This window comes from Benincasa hispida, chromosome 2 (assembly GCF_027475165.1).
Source record: "Benincasa hispida cultivar pf3 chromosome 2, pf3_genome.v1.1, whole genome shotgun sequence".
In the NCBI taxonomy this organism is placed as follows: Eukaryota; Viridiplantae; Streptophyta; class Magnoliopsida; order Cucurbitales; family Cucurbitaceae; genus Benincasa; species Benincasa hispida.
This window is the reverse complement of record NC_143479.1, coordinates 58,739,371-58,760,784: the sequence shown is the minus strand read 5'-3', so window position 1 is coordinate 58,760,784 and position 21,414 is coordinate 58,739,371. Positions and strand designations below refer to the sequence as shown.

Below are 21,414 nucleotides of genomic sequence, written 5' to 3'. Positions count from 1 at the left end.
CAGTCTTCAAGGCGTCGAGTGTCCTCTGCCAAATAATTGTACCCCAATCAAGATTGTTGTAGTAATCTATGTCTTTAACATTGTCAAATAGAGTACGATCAACAATATTCTTTTGCTTGTTTTTACCCTGTTGGGGTAGATGCCCTAAAGTCTCGTGTCCTGTAGTTTGTAAATAGTATATATGAACACTTGTGATTGTTAATATATGATATTTACTTCACATCTTGTTGTTTTTCTCGATTATTTGTTTTATTTGCTTTACCACAAACCAATAAACATAAAATCTCTGGTTATCTGTATGTGACTCAGCATGTATGTGGTGACATACAAGTGGATCATGTCTTGAGTGATAACCAAAATGGTCTGCAGTATATGGATATAGGAGGGAAACCTTATCCTGGTAATACTACGGACGCGACCCGCTTTGTGGAATGGTCACAAATGTTGGGACTTGCCACAGATGATCTGATCCTGATCATTCGTGTTGGGGAAATGAGAGCGGGGGTGTCCTATACAAAGAGTTTGTATAAGACCTGACCATGAAGTGTTAATGTCTCGTTATATAACACCGTTCATGACAGAGACTTCACTTCACTAGGATGACCATAGGTAATATGACCTCAATCCTGAGTGAGTTGGGAACTCCTGTCATTGAGGGTGGTTCTTTGATTTGTATGGGTGTGAGTGGCCAAGTCACCGATTCAAACCTTCCATTTTGGGGATACGTTTGATTTGGGAGCTGGGAACTCAACTACACAAGATGGAATTCACTCATTCCCTGAGGCAGAGGTAAGTAGATAGATGGCTCCTTTAAGGGCTGATTCCGGGGCTTGAACGATGTGGCGCCACACACCTTCTCTTGGCCCGAGAGGTGTTCATACATAATTGGACTATGTTGTATTGTTCATTAAAGGAATCTGTGGTACTTAAGGAGTGAGATGTAACTACAGGGGAAAAACGGTAAATTGGTCCAGCTGTACTTACGAGCATCTGTGAAGGGTCATCGTACTCATGATTGGTTATATCCAATGGACACAGAAATATATCTATGGTAAGAAGAGTTTAGCTGTTGGTCTTTAGTGGAATCACTGACAGTTAACGGATGGTGAATCTCGTGGCTAAAGAATTTAGTTAGCTATTCATGTACCGTTGGAGCTATAAGCCATAGGTCCATTAGATCACCTGGGTAGCTTGGATAAAGTCGAGAACCAGTGTTTGGGTTAATTTGAAATGTTCAAATTGACAAGAGGAAGTTCAATTATATATGATATAATTGGACTGGTTAATTATATATGATGTAATTGGCTAAATGTATGAGATACATTATTTTGGAGAAAATTAGATATAAATATGATTTATATCAAGTAGAGGAAAAATACTATAGTAGATATATGATATCAAACTATAGGATATAAATATAATATGATTATATTTATTAATTAAATTAATTGAATAATTATTTAATAATTAACCAATTAATTCACGTTTGAACGTAGGAACATGGGGCCGCGAAGGTTAAGGTAACCGGCGGGTTAAAGTTTGAAAATCGTTTTCATTTTGAAGAATGAATTTAGTCGTGCTTTTAAAGATCCCACGCCCAAAAAAAAACTGCGAAAGAGCGATCGTGAGAGCCTATATGATAGAATCTCATTCGTCTAAACAATCGTTTAGTTCATGCGTTCCTTAAACGATCGTATACCAATTTCCTAAACGATCATACAGTTTTTCCTAAACAATCGTGTAGCTCTACTATACGATAAGCGTCTCCGCTATACGATAGCAGAGTTCTTCTCGTGCGCGCTTATCTTTTACACGAAATCTTTTCCTCTGTCCTCTACCAAACTCACCAGAGCCCACTCTTTGGGTTTTTGATGCCGAGGATACTCGGGTTTCCCTTATGGTGGTGTTGTCCCTGCAGCCTTGTTCGTGTATGTTCGGATCGTGCAGTAATAGTCAGCAGACTCGCCAGGTGTTGGTAGATCGATGGGAGTTTTCCGTTGCTTTGGGTTCACACATACGAAGACCGTCTTCCTCTGGTATGAACCCCTTTTCTCTATATTTTATTGTATTCTGAGCATGCTATTGATGAGTTTAATATGCATAACTGTTAGTATGGAATGTATATCATTTGTGTTCCGATCACTGTGAAATCAGAGCGATCTCAGCCCGCTCATGGAACTCTCGATATGAGATCCTTCATACCTTTCATTGCAACATCTGTGTAATACTAGGGTAATTTTAACAGCATGATTGTCATTTTCAAATACCAAATTTTTGTATTCTTCTTCAAGTAAATTCAAGTGGAATGTGTCTGAGGTTGACCGATTACCAAAGTACCTCATCAAAAGTTCTTATGAGGACTCCTCACTCCGTACAACTCGCATAGGAGACCGCCACAAACCAGTGATCAATAAAAAGTCGTCCTTCGAAAATGTGACGACCTTTTCTTTGACAAAGAAACTAATCGATTCCACTTCTAACTTCTTCACTTCCCTTAATAACATATGGTAGATTAGTGGGCTGTTGAATACAAGTTTAGTATCTACAAAGCGACCAAAAACTGTTTTCTTAAACATCTTTAACTGCCTTCCGGTAAGCTTATGCTTTACAATCTTATTGACATTGGCAACGTAGGTCAGACACGTTACTTGCCCCGAAAACCTATCAACTTCATGAATTTTCAAAGATTTTGACATCTTAAATTACTCATGCATTGTATGAACATTCAATTTATCAGTTAATAGGTTCGTACTAAAAAATCACTAACAAAACATACTGTTAAAGTTTCACTCTCACTCTTTCTTATCTCGCTCTAGCCCATCTCGCTCTCACAAAACTCGTCCACTACCTTGTCTGACTCTAATTATATCTTCTTCGTCCTCAACCAATGCAAAACACATCGAAACCCAAAATAAAAAATAGACGCGACCGATTAAACCCTGAAACTAGTTATGAATGTGACGACCGATCAAACGAAATCAACCTAAACAGACGTAACACAATATGGAAGACAAAAATTAAATTCACTAACCCAGTAGAGAACTTTGATTACGATAGTAAATGGACAATGGTTTTGCAAAGCGAGATTGAACGACACTTGCACGATAATTTTGAGCGGAGTGAGACGACCGTTGAGTTTGAGCGCATGAGTACTGTATAGACTAGAGAGACATTTTTGTAATCTCATACCGTGATGACGTAAGTAGAGGGTCAATTAACAATTCTTTAAAAAAAAAGGATCATTTGGCATTATGGGCTGAAATATTAAGTCATTGGCCCAAATTTCCCTATATTAAAAGGATAGTAAACAAATTTGAGAGTTCTATTGAAAGGATAGTATATAAATCTGATATTAATATTTATGATGTTACATATGAAGAATACATGTAAATTACATATTTGAAAAAGATTACATTTAAGAAGAGTGGAGTGAACTCTAAAATTTTGGATTTCTTTTTCTGGATGCAAAGTGTTATATATACTGATTGATTGAAAAGAAAAGACTTCGAATTTTACAGTATTCTCTTCACTCTAATGTTTTATTCTGCAAAAGAAAAAAAAATCTAAGAGGAAAACAATTGGGCTTGTATGCCTCGATTCATCAATCATGCTATTGAACTTTTGCTCCACAATTCCAAGAAGTTGCATATGACACTTCGAAGCTATTTTAGGAGTCAGTTAGTTAAAAATTCGAAATTAGCATGCGTTGTTCATCTTAGGGAGGTTTGGATCGAAAGGAGTCAGACAGAAATTTAAGAATGTGGAAAGGCATGCTAATTTGTTAGGTAGAACCTGACCATATTCTAGTGGGCATTCCATGTTCACTTATGCTACTTCCTGAGTATCTTCTCATTCTTTCTCAGAAGTGCCTCTTGCCTTTTCCAATTCTAGGAGGACCGGAACTAAAGCATCTTTCAAGCTGTCTAGATTCTTGCATTCCGATACCCATTGAAGTATTTAACAAGTCTGAAATTGAGAGACGTGTATCAATGCCATAAAGACTCGAAATTGAGTTAGGTACTAAATATTCGCTATGAAAAGAGTCTAGCATATATCTTGAACTCGATGCCTCATCATCATTCGTATTGATAGTTGAATTCTGCGGGCTCGAACTAGCCTGTGAGCTTGTTTCTCGAGCCTTGTTGCATTGGTTGCAAACTAGTTTCAATGCTTGAACAACCTCACCCATGAAGGGTCGATGTGATACCTCTGGTTGCACACACATTGAAGCAATGGCTGCCACTTTGGCAATATTTTCAAAAGGAACATTAGAATCTATTGATTTGTCAATTATAACATCTATGCCTTCTTTGCTTGTGAGGAGAGGACGAGCCCACGCAACAAGATTTTCTTCACCCGGTGGTTGCGACATATCAACTGGTTTCCTACCAGTTAATAACTCAAGAAGAACGACCCCGTAGCTATAAACATCACTCTTCACAAGTAGATGACCAGTCATTGCATACTCTGGAGCCACGTACCTAAGTATATCAGAGATGGAAAATTCTCGAGTAAGAGAAGTCATAAAATACAAAACGAACAAAAAGAAAATGCATAATAATCTCATTATTATTGTACAAAAATTGGGGTTCAGTGTTCTTTGTTTCCACAAGTTGCAGCCTTAAGTTGAAATTAAGAATAAACGTTTACTTTGAAGGTAATCAAGTTTACAATAATTCAGGTAAACATTCAATGTCTATTAATGATTCCCGAGATGCAAGCAACCTTGTGTGAACCAAAGTTGCTTCTTAAGTCAATGGGAAATGTCAAAATCTTAGCCTAGTTTAACCTTTTTTCTTTTGTTTTTGTTTCTGGAGGCATTAGCCTAGTTTAACTTAATAGCACTTATAATGTTCCATACTCAAGTTTGTAATTATATTAGTAGGCTCATGCTGAGACAATCGGGGTGCTCGGGGGTTAGATTGGCTTGAAGTACTTTTTAAATTCTACCAAATTATTTTGGTGGTAAGTTTTCTCAATCCAGAAAACTCTTATTAAACAATGAACCTAATCCAACCCAACCATAAAACATTTAGATTGGGTTGATTTGGGTTACTCAAGCCATTTATTTAAATTGTTTATTTACAAAGAAGTAAAATGTTATATGTAAAAAATATATTTAATTATTTTCATATATTAAATTAAATTAGCAACTCAATTCAATTTATATTATGTAGATCCTTCTAAACTATTAAAAATGTTGAAGCATAAATAAAATAAATAATGTATATAAAATCTTATCGTAGGTTTTGGTTATTTTAGATGAACCCATGAACCAACTCAACCCGTAAAATTTTCATTTATTTGAACCCAACTCTACTTGAATGAGTTGATAACCTAACCCAAACCGTACGGATTAGGTTAGGTTGATCGGGTTTTTTAAACACCCCTACTTGCCTGCATAATATAAAAGCAAGGATCCTTAAGTGAAGATTGTGACTATTACACTAACTACGACAACCTCAGCTTTAGCTCTAACAGTATCTGGCAGGGTTAAATAAAAAAGAACTTCTAACAACATCAAAATGGAAGGAATTTATACCCGAAAGTTCCCATGACACGTGTGGATATGTGTCTGCTTTCCTCATCCATTGCAGTTCTAGCCAACCCAAAGTCAGAAACTTTTGGTGTAAAATCATGTTCTAACAAGATATTGCTGGATTTGAAGTCTCGATGTATGACTCTAGGACTTGAATCCTCATGTAGATAGGATAGACCTCGAGCAGCGCCGAGTGCTATCTTGATCCGGGCTTCCCAATCGAGTGGAGCAGTTTCCTTATCAAAACCTGATAGAAAAGAACAAAGAAGAACAAAAACAGGTGTATGAAAATTCAAAATTATAATTGCTTTATATCGGTACGTAGAAATACAATCATGCTGCTTAAACAATAAAGGAAACACATGAAGACCATTTTCTTACCATGCAAGTGAGATTCCACACTGCCATTTGGAATAAGTTCATACACCAGGGAGCGGCTACGTTCCTCGATACATATTCCAATCAACTTGACCAAATTTCTATGGTGGAGACGACTAAGCATTTCAACTTCAGCCAAGAATTCTCGACCACCCTGATGATCATCTCTCTTGAGAACTTTGACTGCTACTTCAGTACCATCTTCGAGAACGCCTCTGTAAACACGTCCAAAGCCACCCTCTCCCAATATTCTTGAAGGATCAAAATTATTGGTGGCTTTCTCAATGTCGGAGGCACTGAATGTCTTGGCTGACCCTGAATATGGGGCAATGCTAGATCCAAATGATAAAGAGGCAGAACTCGGCATGGTAGCCATAACTGATCCACCAGCACCTGCAAGACTCTAAAAGAACTTAGAAAAACGTAGGAGGACTGAGAACAGTGAGCTAACAAATGCAATTAACTAACGTCGCAAAAGATCCACATAAGTAGACAATCCATATTACCTGATGGTTTATTGAGGGAGGTTAACAAAACATTTGGAGTCGGTTTTGGCTGACAAGGGCCATCATTGCGTTTGAAGAGAAAAATCCAAGCAGTTGCAACACATAAAACCACTGCAATAGTAGTTGATAGGGCAAGGATGGCAATCATACCACCACTTAGCCTATCTTTGTGCTGTCTGTTCTGCACATCGACGCCAATTGGTTTTACTGCCCTCGCGTCATTACTATTACCGAAATAAGGCTCATTATCTAGTCCTGAATCTCCAGAAGGAGGTGATTGAGGTAAACCTGGATATCGAACATACAATACTTCATAGTTCCCAAAATAGGAAGCTCTGATCGAAACCTTCTTATGCCAAAACCTTTGGTAAGTCAAAAAGGCTGTAGTATTGTCAAACTTCTCACCAAGTGGGACTAAGTCAATAAGGACAATAGTCTTATCTGGTTGCTGGTTAGCTGCATTGGCTCCAATGATGCGAACTTGGCTTTGCTTTACAAACACCCCAGCAGCAATTTCTGTTGCCAGCTCTGAAACTAGAGGGAAGAAGGTATATAGCGAAACACTGAGGCGAAGTCCAATTTGCATGGGCCATACACAACCGCAGGGGGATCCTGGGGGAGTATTTGTATACGGCTCGGTGCACTGGGTAGCTAAACAATCTACAAAAGCAAATTGAACAAGCATGTTCTTGAATAGTAATTTCCTCCGTCTAATCTGGATGAGAAAGAATTTGAGTAGATGTATACCTTCATCGAGAGGTGGAGGTGGCAATGTATGAATTGGTGGCATCTTTGGGCTTTTTGCCCAAGGTTTCGACGGTGAAGCTTTAGGAGGATAAAAATGTCCTGAAAAATGGAAAGAAAAAACAACAAAGTCAGTTCTTTTATATTGTTGTGTTAAAGAACACTTATTTGATTTAAACATTGTCCTTACTTCTAGTATGCCCAGATATTTTTTGGTGTGGTGAAGGAGAAGGTGAAACATGAGTCACAGGCGGCAGTGGAGCATAATGTGAAGGAGGTTCTGCACAGGAAGAAAGTATGTAAATCACATTGGTCATTTTCTCATTCTTGATTTTAAACACTTCACACAAGATATATATACATCCAAGTACCTGATTCCGAAGGTGGAGCATGGTGTTGTCTGCCCGGCGAATGTTGTGCTGTAGAAATAACTGGACCTATGATATTAAACCAAAGGGGAAAAAGATTCAATGATATTAAACCAAAGGGGAAAAAGATTCAATATGAAGTTGTCCAGGTGCGTGACTGATGATATGATTCTCCCTTCTGCGATTCTTATAATTTGAGGGCGAAGGAGGAGATGTTGGAGAAAGATTTACTCTATGAAACAGAGTTTTCTGCGGTGGAGAGATCGGCTGTTGAGCATCATGAGAATGTCCCATGTCATTGTGACTGGAAGGAGCTTCATAAAAAAGAACTAGAAAATAAGCACCAGGGAGGGAGTTTCTTTCTTCAGGAGCAATTTAATTGAAACACTTTCACATAGTACCTTCTCCTGGGGAATGATTCACAGGTGGCATATACTTGGGCAGTGCATTATAAGGTGTAGCTGCTGGTGTTTCTAATCTCTTTCTGTCGCTAGCTTTTGGGGAAATAGCTATCGCTGGAGAGATAATGGGTTCTGAAACATCAAATTTGACCAACCAAACAAAGAATTTCAAAATAGATCAGATAAAAAACTGTGAAAATATTCCACGATAAAGATATGAATGAAGTTTTTAACTAAGATCTAGACCGCACTTGTTAACTTTCCATTATTGAAATCTGAATAAAACCTTCCGTACTTTACTAACTTATCAAGGAGAATCATTTTTTCCTATGCTCTGGTGTCAAATTGTTTGTTTTCCTAGCTTTTGGGACTAAATAATTCTTCCTGTGTTGTACATAACTAAGAATTGAGATAAGATCACAAACAGACATTCACCTGGTAATATGGATGGTGGTCTTTCAAGACCTACCGGATGACTAGCCGGTGAGTTCTTAGGCAACTTGCTCGCTGGCGTTGCAAGTCGTATGGAAATGGTTCAAATAAGAGGAGACAAGGAAAAGAAATTTCAGATAGCAAAAGGGAAGAGAAGACAAACTCACAATCGGCTAGTTTTTGGGGATGTCATAAGAACTTCGAAAAAATAGATGGAACAAGTGGAACCTGGAGAAATTGGCTCAGGGATTGGAGCTACATTTGGTGAAGTGCTTTGATGAGAACTTGATGAAGTATTTGTTTGCTCATGTGGGGAACTTGTAGGAGGATAATGTGGAGAATTTGAAGATGACACAGCTGGACCTGTGGATTATAGTTAAGCAAATGATGAATTAACTTCACATGAGGAATATAGGACACTAGTATTAGAGCATATTTGGACGTGATTTTGAAATGGTTAAAATCACTTCAAAACACACTCTTAATCACTCAAAATCAATTCAATGTTTAATTTCACACTTTTCAACGCATTTTTCGAGTGATTTTATCATTTTAAAATCATTTCCAAACATATCATTAGTCATTTACCTGGAGAAACAATCGACAGAGGAGTCTCATTCGCTGGTGCTTTACCTTCTGGTTCTGGTGCACTTGGTGAAATCAATGGAGCATTTGGTTGAACTGGTAAAGATGGCTGAGGCATACTATTAAATGGTGGTGCCTCAGGCGGAGCATGGGGTGAAGCGGATGGTATAAACCCTTCGATCGTATCAGGCAATGGACCTGGAACAATTGTTGGTAACATAACAGGTGGTTGCAAAGTTGACTCTACATTATCAGAATCAGAATGTTTATATCACGATTTGAAGAAACAGCAGCTTAGAAGTTACAAAGTTTATGGACTCTACCATTTTGCTGTGGTGCTGAGCTTGGTCCATTGATTCTCAACGATTTTTCTTGTTGGACTGAACCAGGTGTTCCTAAAACCGGAGGAAATGCAGAAAAAGTTGAAGGGGGTGGAGAGTTTCTTAATCCTATTAACATGGGAAGTAGTGAAACCAAACCAGCACAAATTCAGAACAAATCAATGAACTAAGAAAAATCAGTGGTTGAGTAGAGATTTCAAGTGAAAATAAGGCACTAACATAGATGAGAACTCCCAACCATTCAAACCCAGTTAAGGAAATTACACATGAACCAAGGACAACAATAGCAGTAAATCAGCCCAAAGAAAAAGGAAGAAACAAAATGAAATCTAATGGCCAACCAGTTCATTCAAATCTCAACTACCCAGATTACAAAATTCCAAATGTGAATTAAGGAAGAGATTTACCAGCAATTTCCCCAAGGTTGGAAGCATTAGCAGCAATAATGAGACAAAGAATCACCATTTGAAGAATCAGAACCTCCTCCATCCCATATAAACTCAAAAACCCAAAATCCCACTTCCTCAAATGACGACAAAGTTATTTATTCAACATCGATAAATGAAGAAGAAACAGATGAAAACGAATTAAATAAAATGAGTTGAAATTAGGAATTTATAACTTGAAGCAAGAACAATATAGACCCCCGAAGAACAGTGAAAAGAAAGCAATGTGATGAAAAAACCCAAAGCTGTGTTTGGTGAAAACAACCCAGAAAAAAAAAAAAAACGAAGCATCCGTTTTGAAATGGATTTGAGGTAGCTATGAACCAAAAGAAACTGACCCAAAAAGCCAGAATCTCTATAAATTTGTTTGGAAATATTTACATTCAACCCAAGATGTTGAATCCAAAGCAGGGGATTGAAGTAACAGTCGCTTCATATATCATTCAGTGACTGAAAAATGAAAATAAAAAGTGAAATATTATAATGGGTTTCTTTTTGGATCCAACTGAGGTGGAAGACACTGACCCTGTTAATGGGAATTGAGCCAACTCTTCTTCTTATTTCCTTCTCTTTTTAATTTCATTTGTGGGTTTATTTTTCATAATCGAGATGGTTGATTTTCCTGGTTTTGTGCTTTTCCTGTTGGCCATTTTTTTCACAGATGGTGACTTGCTTTGAAACTCGTTTTGACTCATCACCTTCCATATCTTACACTATAATTTTATTGTTATACTATTTTAGTCTTCATATTCTAACTTTGGTTAGATTTTAATTTTTTTCCCTACAAGATGAAGTGAAAAATCGAATCTTTGATTACAAAGTCAATAATATAAGTTTTGTGTTGGCTCATTTTGTCTTTTAAAATAAATTAAAATATCATTTTAGTTTCTGTACTTTGAAATTTGTTCAATTTGAGTCTTTATACTGTTGTTTCCAATTGCTAATAAATAACAAAAGTTTTTGAAAAAAATTAACAATAAACAAGTAGTAAGGATCAAGATTTCTTGAAAGTACGTACACTAAAATTAAACAAACTTCAAAGCATAGGACCAAAATGGAATGAAACCAAAGTAGGAGCTAAGTGATATTTTAGCCTATTTTTAACTCTGTTTCATTTTAATATCTACCGTGTTTATCTTGGTCCTTATATTTAAACTTTGTATCTTGTTAAATTTGACTTGTAAATTTTTAAAAAAATGACGATTTAAGTCTCAGTTTGTAAAAGTTTTTGCACGAAGTCTACATATAATTGAAACTCTTCGATACATATTTATTATAACATTTTTTAAAAATATTTAGTGAATAAAATGTCCTAGTAAAATTTTTACTAAAGGAACGGGAATTATCCCTTCTTAAGAGTATAAATTCCAAAATAAAAGTTTCAAAACTACAAATATGAAAATGAGTAAAAGTGAAAAGTATATAAATTGAAATAGACGATTTCAGAGTATAAATACTAGAGTGAACTAAAAGTCGAAAGGAATTGACGAAAATAATATTTAAACAAAATTTTATTTTGTTCAACTTTTTGTTTAAGAATCTTAGAAATTGGTGCTTAGGATTCAGCATCATAATAATTTCAATGAATGACTTATACGTTAATTTCATGGGTCAAAATCCTCACTCAAATAGCTGTAGAAAGAAAACGTTTTCCCTTTTTCCTTTTTTTTTTCTTCCCTTTTTCTTTTTGTTTTTCTTCTTTTATTAGTACAATATTTATTAATGATCATTTATAGAATGATTAAACTGCCTTATAAAGTAGTTGATAAACATTAATATTTTCAAAGTGTGTTGCTTATTCTTCAAGGCTATTGTAGAAACTTTTATACTAAGATATGCTATTGGTTCTAAATAAACATGTTAAGGACTTTTAAGATCTATTTATTTAGTCCATATTCTTAAATTAAAAAAAAAATCTAGGTTAATGTCAAATCCGAGTTTTTTTTGGGTTGAATAACCTTTCATAAGGATTTTTATAATTGATGATCCGTCCCCCACAAACGTATGAAATCTAATCTTTTACTTCCGTTAGAATGCACTATTACATTTTATGACTTATCGGATTATGGATGATTATGTCTATTGTAACCCTAACACAATAATCATTTTTATTGCGATATGTTTTCCTCATTTTCCTTAGTTTTTTTTTTTTTTTTTTTTTTTAGACAAAAAGGATTGCAATAGAGATGTTTTTACCATTGCGTTAGAGCTACATGGTCATAAATTGTTTGTCGTATTTTTCAGTTTTCTCGCCGTTTGTTGGAGTTTCCTGAAAAAGATGAAGATCAGACTAGAGATGGTCATCACGTTAGTTATAAAATGCGGTAGAGTGCTCTAACATAATTAGAAGGTTAGATTTCATACCGGGCGAGTCATTAATCATAAAAGGACTTGAATGTGTCGTCCATATAAAAAACTCGTCAAATCACGTATTGACCCAAAAATTTAAGTTGATGGGAGAAGGTAAATTTAATATTATATTTACTGTTAAATTATAATTTTGGTTCATGTACAAAGTATTTTATTTTATTTTAGTCCATGTAATTTTAAGTGTTCAATTTTAGTCCGTCTAATTTCAATACATCTTGAAATTAATTCATGCAGTTAGTTTGTTTTTATTTTATTAAAAATATTTAGTATCTATTAGCATATCCTTTATCAATTGTGAAAATATATATGCACATGATGTCTTTACTTACACAAAAATTATTATTATTACTACTTAACCAATTTGGATTAAAGAAAAACTTTGAAACACTCAATTTAAACTTTTAAAATTGGATAATTGAAAGTATATGAAATAAAATGGAATAAACGACCATACCAAAAATGTATTTTAACTAAGATTCTAATGAGATTGTGGAGTTATAATTCTGTACTTAATAGGCATAATGATCAATTTCAACACCAATACTTAAATTTGATTAAAATCAGTTCATAAACTAAGAGTAGTGTTCTTCGTCAATATGAAAATAATGAAATACCAAATAGATAAAAGCATATAAGCTTAAAAGCTCATTATTAAGTTACATGTAAAGTCTACACGAGCAAATAATATGTATTGATGAATAAAACAATATATTGTAACCCATCAACTTTCGATGAATTTGACTCTATATATATGAGTGACAAAATTTATAGAGTGAATAATAAAAAAGGGATAAAACTACAAATTTGGTTGTGGGTATGTCCAAATTATGGTTATGTTTTGGCATAGGATGAAAATGAATTGAGAAAAACATAACAAAAAAGAAAAAGAAAACAAGTCCATGTCCCCTTTGTTTGTCTAGAAATCAAAGGAAAAGGGACAGAATGGATATCTTAGGAGACATTAAACATTTATATTAAGAATCCCTATGTGTTGTGTTGTAAGTTGTAACATGATCAGCTGACTCATTATTGGATTCCTTGTCGCCAACCAAATACCCCGTAAATAAATCTTTGTGCATTATTTTTAACCTTTCTTCATAATTATTTTACAGGAGAATCGAATCATTCACCTTTTTGAAACGATAATTGTTGCTTTTTTTACTGAATGACACATGTATTGACAATTCATTAATTAATAGTGATTATACCTAATGGTTAAAATGTCGATGTGTCAATAAAAGTATCAAGACTTCAATATTACAGTGTAGATAAAAATATCGATAAAATTTCAATGTATCAGTGGATATGTTTTAAGAAATTATAAAGATGACTAAAAAATAAAAATATTTAAATTAATAAATAAACATGTACGTACGTTGCTTTAAACAAGTTAACATATTTATTGGATATATTATATTTATATTAGTGATTTGTTGCTTATTTTTTTATGTTTCAGATTTTTCATGATGTAATGAAAATTTTGATACACCTCTTATGTCTATGTTGAACTCATGAAAATGCGAAAGTATTATTATAAAATTGTTGAAATATTGACCAAAATTTAATATCGTGATTAAACTTAAGATTATGCTGAATTTCAAGAAGCATCAATGAAGAAGAAAGAAAAGCTCACTAAGTAGTTTCTATGAGCCAAAATGAGCATATCTTAATTGATAAAAAATATAAAACATGTCAATCGATTTTGAAGTTAGAGATTTGATTCTCCTTTATCCCATTTTGTAACAAAAAAAAAAAAAAAAAAAAAATTGGACTTGTGTAAATCACCAAGCAAAAAAAATTAATTGGTTAAGACATTATATCCTTAACTAAAAGATTTATTTATTTATTTATTTATTTTTGGCCACTTCTATATGTTGAATTAAATTGGTGTTAAACTTAAAATATTTCAAAGCTAATTAAATTCATATTATATATCCTATATTGTATATAAATATCCAATACTAAATATCCGCTCCTTAAATAGGTTACACTTATTAAATACCCACTCCTTATATTATATATCCTAACTTTGCACCCAATCGATGGGCATGACACAAAATAATGGTATTTATTGGGGTTGATGCCCTAAATTTTGTAGGGTCATGTAGTTTGTAAACACTTGTATGAACAAACATTATGTGATTTGTCTTTGAAATATTTGATATTTTAATTGCATTAATCACAAACCAATAAACTAAGATCCATGGTTGTCGTTGTAACTTAAACATGTATCTGGAGACTGATGACATGCAGAAATGCATGTCATCTTAGGTCTTTTACTTAGAATTATGAAGGTTATTAGGCAGGATATGCGGCAATTATGCTAGGAATTCACGAGCAAACGAGTTTGCGCCGATCAGCATGTCGAATCTCAGTTAACCCGTTATTTTGCGTTTATTATGCATTCAATGTTCTATTTTTGTAGCTAAAGCAGGAAATGGACGCAAACTCGAAAACTGGACCACCGCATAGACGACCGCATGTGGAGAAACATTCCATCGCAAAGGAAAACGCATCGATCAACGCATGGATGTTACAGTAATCAGCCGTATGCGTCCATCGCATGGGAGTTGCGCTCGTCAAGCGATTGCGATCATCGTGTAGAATTGCGGCATTAAGCGAACGCACTCATTGAATGATTACGGCTGCGCGACAACGCAAACTAATGGGATCAATGCAAGGTAGGTGGAATGAACACATCAACACATCTACCTCGAGAAAATCCAAAGCTGATGCTGATATTTCACCTACCACGCCGTTAGTGGCAGAGGTTCAGAAAAAAACTAACACACCGAACGTCAGACTTAAAGCAGTCCAATTAATGTTGTCGGCGATCTAAGCTCTATAAATAGAAGCCAATGAGCAGAAATTCAAATTATCCAGGGTTTTCGCCCAAGGTTGAATCCAAGGTTTTCGCTTGAGGTTTGCCTAGGGCGGATCTTTGCGATCCAGACAAAATGCGTGAGAAGACACTTGAGAGTTCTTCACCTCCTTCAACCATTCCGAGTGACGACCAGAGCCTTCGACCGGAGTTAGATCTCAAGAGAGTTAGCTCCTCCTCCCATCCATGGCACCACCAGCAGCGTTGACGCACATCCGCTGGAAGTAAATATTTGCTTCCAGCCGGTCATTTCATTTCCCCTTCTTTTCTTATATTATATTGTATGACATTTTGTGATTAAGGAATTAATACAACTTGTTTTCAATGCACTTCTCTGTTTCCTTCAACTCCATCTCCATCTTCTTTGCTTAGCATCTTTACTTTCATTACAACAATTAGTGGGATTGCTTGGGTATTGCATACTTAGTCATGTGGATTAGAGATATGAAGCATGTAGCATCCCACAAGAGGTGTGCGTTGCGCGAGTGTGTGAGTAACCTTATTTGCTTAGTGTGAAGCTGCTGCAACACCTGTCTATAGGCTAACGCATTGCTTGTCTATGAGTAAAGTCAGCAACAATCAACTGCCCGAGAGGGTAAGTGGTTGGATGCATTAAGTAATGTATGCATTGTTCACTAGGGATAGTAATAATCTTGCGTCAACTAAGTTCATGCATTTGTCTTGTTTTATGTTGTGCCCAACACCCCTTTAGAGCTACTCAAGAGAGAGTCTAAAGAAAGAACCTAATGACTCGAGAGAGCTAGGTTGGAATCTAGATTCGAGAGAGATAGGGACTTAAAGATAAGCTCTGTTTGTCAACACTGCATCGCATACACCCTAGGAATAGGTATGATATTATGTGGTCGCCTTATTTGTGTGTGTGTCACTTTTTCATCGCATAAATAAGAATAGAGGCTTATGTGTAGGTCCTATAGACTTATCACATATATCGCATGCGTTCTAGCATTAAAAGTCGTAGCATTCGTACCGAGAGGTGGATTACTATTGTATGTGTGTTGCATGAGCGCATGGCTTGCATTGACTAGGGTTGCTCTTGCGGTCACTCTTAAGGGTTGCAATGAAATCACCTCCGCATTTTATCTATTTTCCCACACATTTATACCATGTCAAGTGTTGTAGTATCTCTACCTTTCATGCATATTCTCATTGCATTGTCTGTTAGATAAAAGTAGGAGTAGGCTTAACTTATCAACCTCCCTTTCATTCTTTTATTTAAACCGCCGCATGTACATCACCGCATTCATATAGCTACAAGTCCCTGTGTTCAACCTCGGATTACCCGAAAAACTTGCGTTTGTGTTATACTTAGCGTGAGCACAAGAAAACTTGTGGCAGGACGCATGGTCATCGCATACATTCGTTAACGCATTATCATTCCAACGCATGACTATCGACGCATGACTATCAACGCATATCTTAGGAACATGCATCGCATACCACGTCCACGGGATTTTGGTTGTTGAATAATTTGACTTCTAATTTCCCGCCACCAGAGACATACAAGTGGATCGTGTTTTAAATGATAACCTAAATGGTTTGTAGTATATGGATAAGGTTGGATACCTTATCTTAGTGACACTACGAGTATGTCCCACTTTGTAGGTGTTACGAATGTTGTAAAGTGCTACAAATGATCTGATCCTAATCATTCATGTATTAGACATGCGAGCAGGGATATTCTATACAAAAGAGCTTGTATAAGACCGGACCACGAAATGTTTAGTCTCGTTATATAATGCCGTTCATAATTGAGACTTTCATTTCACTAGGATGACCATAGGTAACACGACCTCAATCCTGAGTGAGTTGTGAACTTCTGCCTATGAGGGCGGTCCTTTAATTTGCACGGGTGAGAGTGGTCAGATTGCCGACTCAACAAGCTTACCATTTTGGGGATTCGTCTAATTGGGGAGCTGAGAACTCAGCTACATAAGATGAAATTCACTCATTCCCCGAAGCAGGGGTAAGTAGATAAATTGCTCCCTTAAGGGCGGATTCCGAGTCTTGAATAATGTGAAGCCACACCCTCTCTTGACTCGAGAGGGGTTCAATCATAGTGGGACTATGATCTATTGTTCATTAGAGGAATCAGTGGTATTTAAGAAGTTAGATGTAACTATAGGGGTAAAACGGTAATTTGGCCCAGTTGTACTTATGAGCGGTTTGTGAAGGGTCATCGTATTGTTGATTGATTATGTCCAATGGACATAGAAATATATATGTAGTGCAAAGAGTAGAGCTGTCGGTCTTTAGTGGAGTGCCCGACAGTTAACGGATGGTGGATAATGTGATTAAAGAGTTTAATAAGTTATTCACGTACCGTTGGAGCTTTAAGCTACAGATCCATAAGGTCCCATTGGTAGCTCAATAGATTTAAGTTGAGAATCAATTTTTGGGATTAATTTGAAATGTTCAAATTAATAAGAGTGAATTTGATTATATATGATATAATTAAGTTAATTCAATTATATATGATATAATTAAGTTAATTCAATTATATATGATATAATTGATATAATATATTTGATACATTATTGTTTGATTGGAGGAACTAATATTTGAATATGATTAAAATATATTTTCTATGAATAAGATTCATATTTATTAAATTTAATATAAATATGATTTATATTAAATTCCATAAAATAAAGAAAAAGAACTATGGTTTATATATTGTATATGATGCAATATTAAAACTATATGTTATAAATATAATATGATAAGTTAGTTATCATATTTATTTATATTTATTAATTATTTGATCATTAAATTCTTTTTCTCAATAACCACCCTTAGTGGGTAGTTATTTAGTTTTATGGCAAATTTAGGATAAAATGAAAATTGATTTCAAAATCTTAGAGAACTAACTTGATAAGCAATCGAGTCAGAGAGTCTTACTATACGACCACTTGAGAGCCTAAACGATCGAGTAGGAAGTCTATGCGATAGACTAGTTTTTTTCTACACGATAGTGTTGTTGCCTATACGATCATCTTCCTCCTAAACTCCAATTTTTCCTCCAACCAAAATAAGCTAGAGCCCACCACTCCTAGATTCTCACACTGAGAATATTAAGATAACCTAGTGGTATTGTCCGATTGGTTCGAGGATCGAGTTGCTACCTATTGCTGATCGAGGGAGATCGTCTTGTTCGACACGTTGGTGAACAATCGAGGGATTATCTTGAAGAAAGGTTCTTCAAAGGTATAACCTTTTATCCTTTGTTTTTCATTTCGAGAGCATGTTGTAATTTAAGTTTGTTGCATAATCTGTTCTGTACAACTGTAAATGTATGAGTTCATTCAAAATAGAATTTGGACGATCCGCTTTCGCTCAAAGGTCCTCTATAATTAGAGATCCTTCAGTATTAACATATTATAAAATATTTGCTATATCCATTCTTTATATTATAAAATATATGTTCATGTCATTACAACTTTGGCTTCCTCTCAAAGGCATTCTTTGATTGGAAAGTTTTTTTTTTATTCAGATAACATTCTTTCCATCATTTTGAGTTGTTTGCTCTATCGGCTTTAACTATTTAAAAAAAATAAAAGAAAAAAAATCTTTATACCCAATGATAAGCCCACAAGCCAAATATAGAGTACTCAAATTCCACACTTATAGTACATCAATCCAAGCTTACTAAAAGGGTAAACTAATTAATATCTCCTAAATTAGTTGAAAATTATAAAATAATATGAACTAATTTAATTTTAACACTCTACAAAACAAATAAAGAAAGAATATTATTTGAAATACCTCCTAAATTATTGTTAATTCATATATAATGTTCCCTTTTAGTTTTAAATTAAGGAGTGGTTGAGAAGTAGTAGAGGTAATCACATGGGAAATCAAGTGAATTTAATTATAAATTAGATTAATCTTAATTAGCCAATATTGGGTTTAGAATTAATATTAGTTGGCAAAACGTGGAAGGATGAGTAAATAAAATAAGAAACAATAAAGGGTTGTTTGGCAAACACTCAATCGAAGTGAAGCCCTTGGGGGAAATTAAAAAAAATTGTCAAAGTAGTTTTGTGAAAAGTAAAAAAAGGAGCATTTATAAGAGCAAAGAAAATTGAAGAGCAATATATAAATAATGGATGTAGACTAGTGATGAGTAGAGGTCCCACCATTGTTGAGAGCTTGTAGATCACTAAACTTTTCCATTGTTTTTAATATACCTTTATAATTTGAGAAAATGCCCATTTCTATGTGAGATTCCATCTCTGAATTGATAATTATATTAGTATAGATTTTGTTCGACCAACATCATGTGAAACTTATGATTTGAGATAAATAAATTTTTAAATTTTCATAAGCTAGTCAATTTAAACATTTCATTATTATTACCTTTGAAACTTATCTTTGAATTAATTATCAATGTGTAGACTTCTTCAAATATCGGTTTTACAAAAGGACAATTAGAGTAAGTACATGAACGATACTTAGAGTTGGCAAAATTTTCCATAGACCCTACCCCAATCGGAGAATCCCCGATTTTATCGGGGATGGAAAGGGTATCCTTGCCCCGTCTCGATTAGGTATTTAAATATTTTTATATATATATATATATAAATAAATAAATATAAATATATTAGGTATTTAACTTTTTAAATTTAGCCTAATTTTTAATTTATCCCAATCTAAGCTCAACTAAAATGTCCAAACACAAACCAAATAGAATTTTAGGGGAAAAATTAAAAAAAAAAAAGTTTGCATGGGAAAATAAAAGGGAAAACGGGGAATAGGACCCGTTTCCTCGACGGGTATGGGGATGGGGAATCCTCTCCGTCCCACCCCGGTCCTGTTGCCAACCCTAACGATACTCGAAAAAAATTCTGACTAACAATTTAATTTAATTCATTTATGAAAGTTTAGGAATTTAATTGATACAATTATATGTTCCATACGAGGTTTTCCTAAATAGAATGTAATGAGAGTGTATAATCATATGGTACTACTTTATAATATATATTATAAAGAGAAATTCTTACAGTGAAAAGAAAAAATTATTAAAAAAAAAAAAAGTGAATAAAGTTTATGACCAATTCATATGGTCATTTTCCACCTTGTCCTCCTTTCCTTTCCAATCTTGTGCAAATATGCCATAGATCCAAGTTTCAATATCTCCAAGCTAGAGATATTTATTTATTTTTCTAAAGGTTTTGATGTTTATTGGTTGAATTTTAATTTCTATACTTTCAATTGTCTAATTTTAATCCATGTTCTTTTAATAAATCTTAAATTTAGTCATCACTTCTAGTTTATTGTTGATTTTTCAGAATTTTTTTTTGTTATCCATCAACATTTTTATATAAATTTTAAAAACATATTCACATATTGTATTCTCTTATATGAAATTTTTATTATTTAATCAATTTCAATACATCTTAAATTTAGTCATCACTACTAGTTTATTGTTGATTTTTGGAAAATTTTTTTATTATCTATTTCAATTTTTACTATAAATTTTAAAAACATATTCACATATTATATTCTCTTATATGAAAATTAATATTAGTTAATCACACACTTACAAAAGTTTAAAGTTTAAATTGATATGATGATTAATTCATAATTTAAATTGATACAACCCATAAAGTTTAAAGATATAAATTGATATTTTTCTTTATAATTTCAAAACTTGGAATATTATACTTGACTTTTCATAAACGTTTCAAAAACTAGAAATTCTTTATAATTTCGAACGATGATTTGGAACGAAAATTTAAATTAACATATTATTGTGTTCTAAGTAACGACCACACCATTCTAAGTCTTATTTTTCAAATGAAGTTTTTAAAAATTTCTACCTTGAATGTAGTTTTGCAGGGTCTATGAAAATCAAAGGTAAATATTACAATTTAAAAAAGTAAATAGGTACTTTTGAAATAAAAGGTAAAGTATATGGGTATTTTTATAATTTAGCTTTTCAAAGGGGAGGGATTGGAAAGCCCACATGTTCTTGAAACATTGAATATTTAATTCACAACAAACTATATAGGGATGAAATGCAATATTCTAATGCAAGGAGGCTTCTACAAGCAACCACTTTCTATTCTTGGAGGTTTTTTTTTTTTCTTTTTTTTTTTATGACTTAATTAACCGAGCTACGTTTAAATTGACTATTCTTGTTCAATATTTTAAAATCATCTTTCTCTGACATGCTGAGCTTAGTACTTTGAGTGATTTTATATGAATCTTGTTAGAAGAGAGTTAAGAAGATAAACCAAATCGACATTAATTTAAAGACATGAAGAATCAATTCTTTTTAATATAAAAAGTGTTGTATGAAGATTTGTACCACCGATGTTAGAAAAAATGGAGTATATATTAATTACCGTTGAGTTAGGTTTATTTTGAATACTTTTAAAACCTATTATTTTCTCCCACCGC

General features: G+C 34.1%; 1 protein-coding gene across 1 annotated transcript; it reads right to left on the bottom strand.

Annotated features, from left to right (window-relative positions):
- Positions 1 to 3,632: 3,632 nt before the first annotated feature.
- On the bottom strand, positions 3,633 to 10,271 carry LOC120071316 (Protein kinase superfamily protein). The gene is given in 14 exon segments (XM_090311253.1): positions 3,633 to 4,481; positions 5,543 to 5,786; positions 5,921 to 6,310; positions 6,424 to 7,083; positions 7,171 to 7,269; positions 7,358 to 7,447; positions 7,539 to 7,616; positions 7,655 to 7,849; positions 7,937 to 8,068; positions 8,372 to 8,443; positions 8,597 to 8,731; positions 8,957 to 9,196; positions 9,277 to 9,402; positions 9,702 to 10,271. Coding segments are annotated over 14 exon segments (3,243 nt in total). The 5' UTR covers positions 9,784 to 10,271; the 3' UTR covers positions 3,633 to 3,781.
- Positions 10,272 to 21,414: the final 11,143 nt, after the last annotated feature.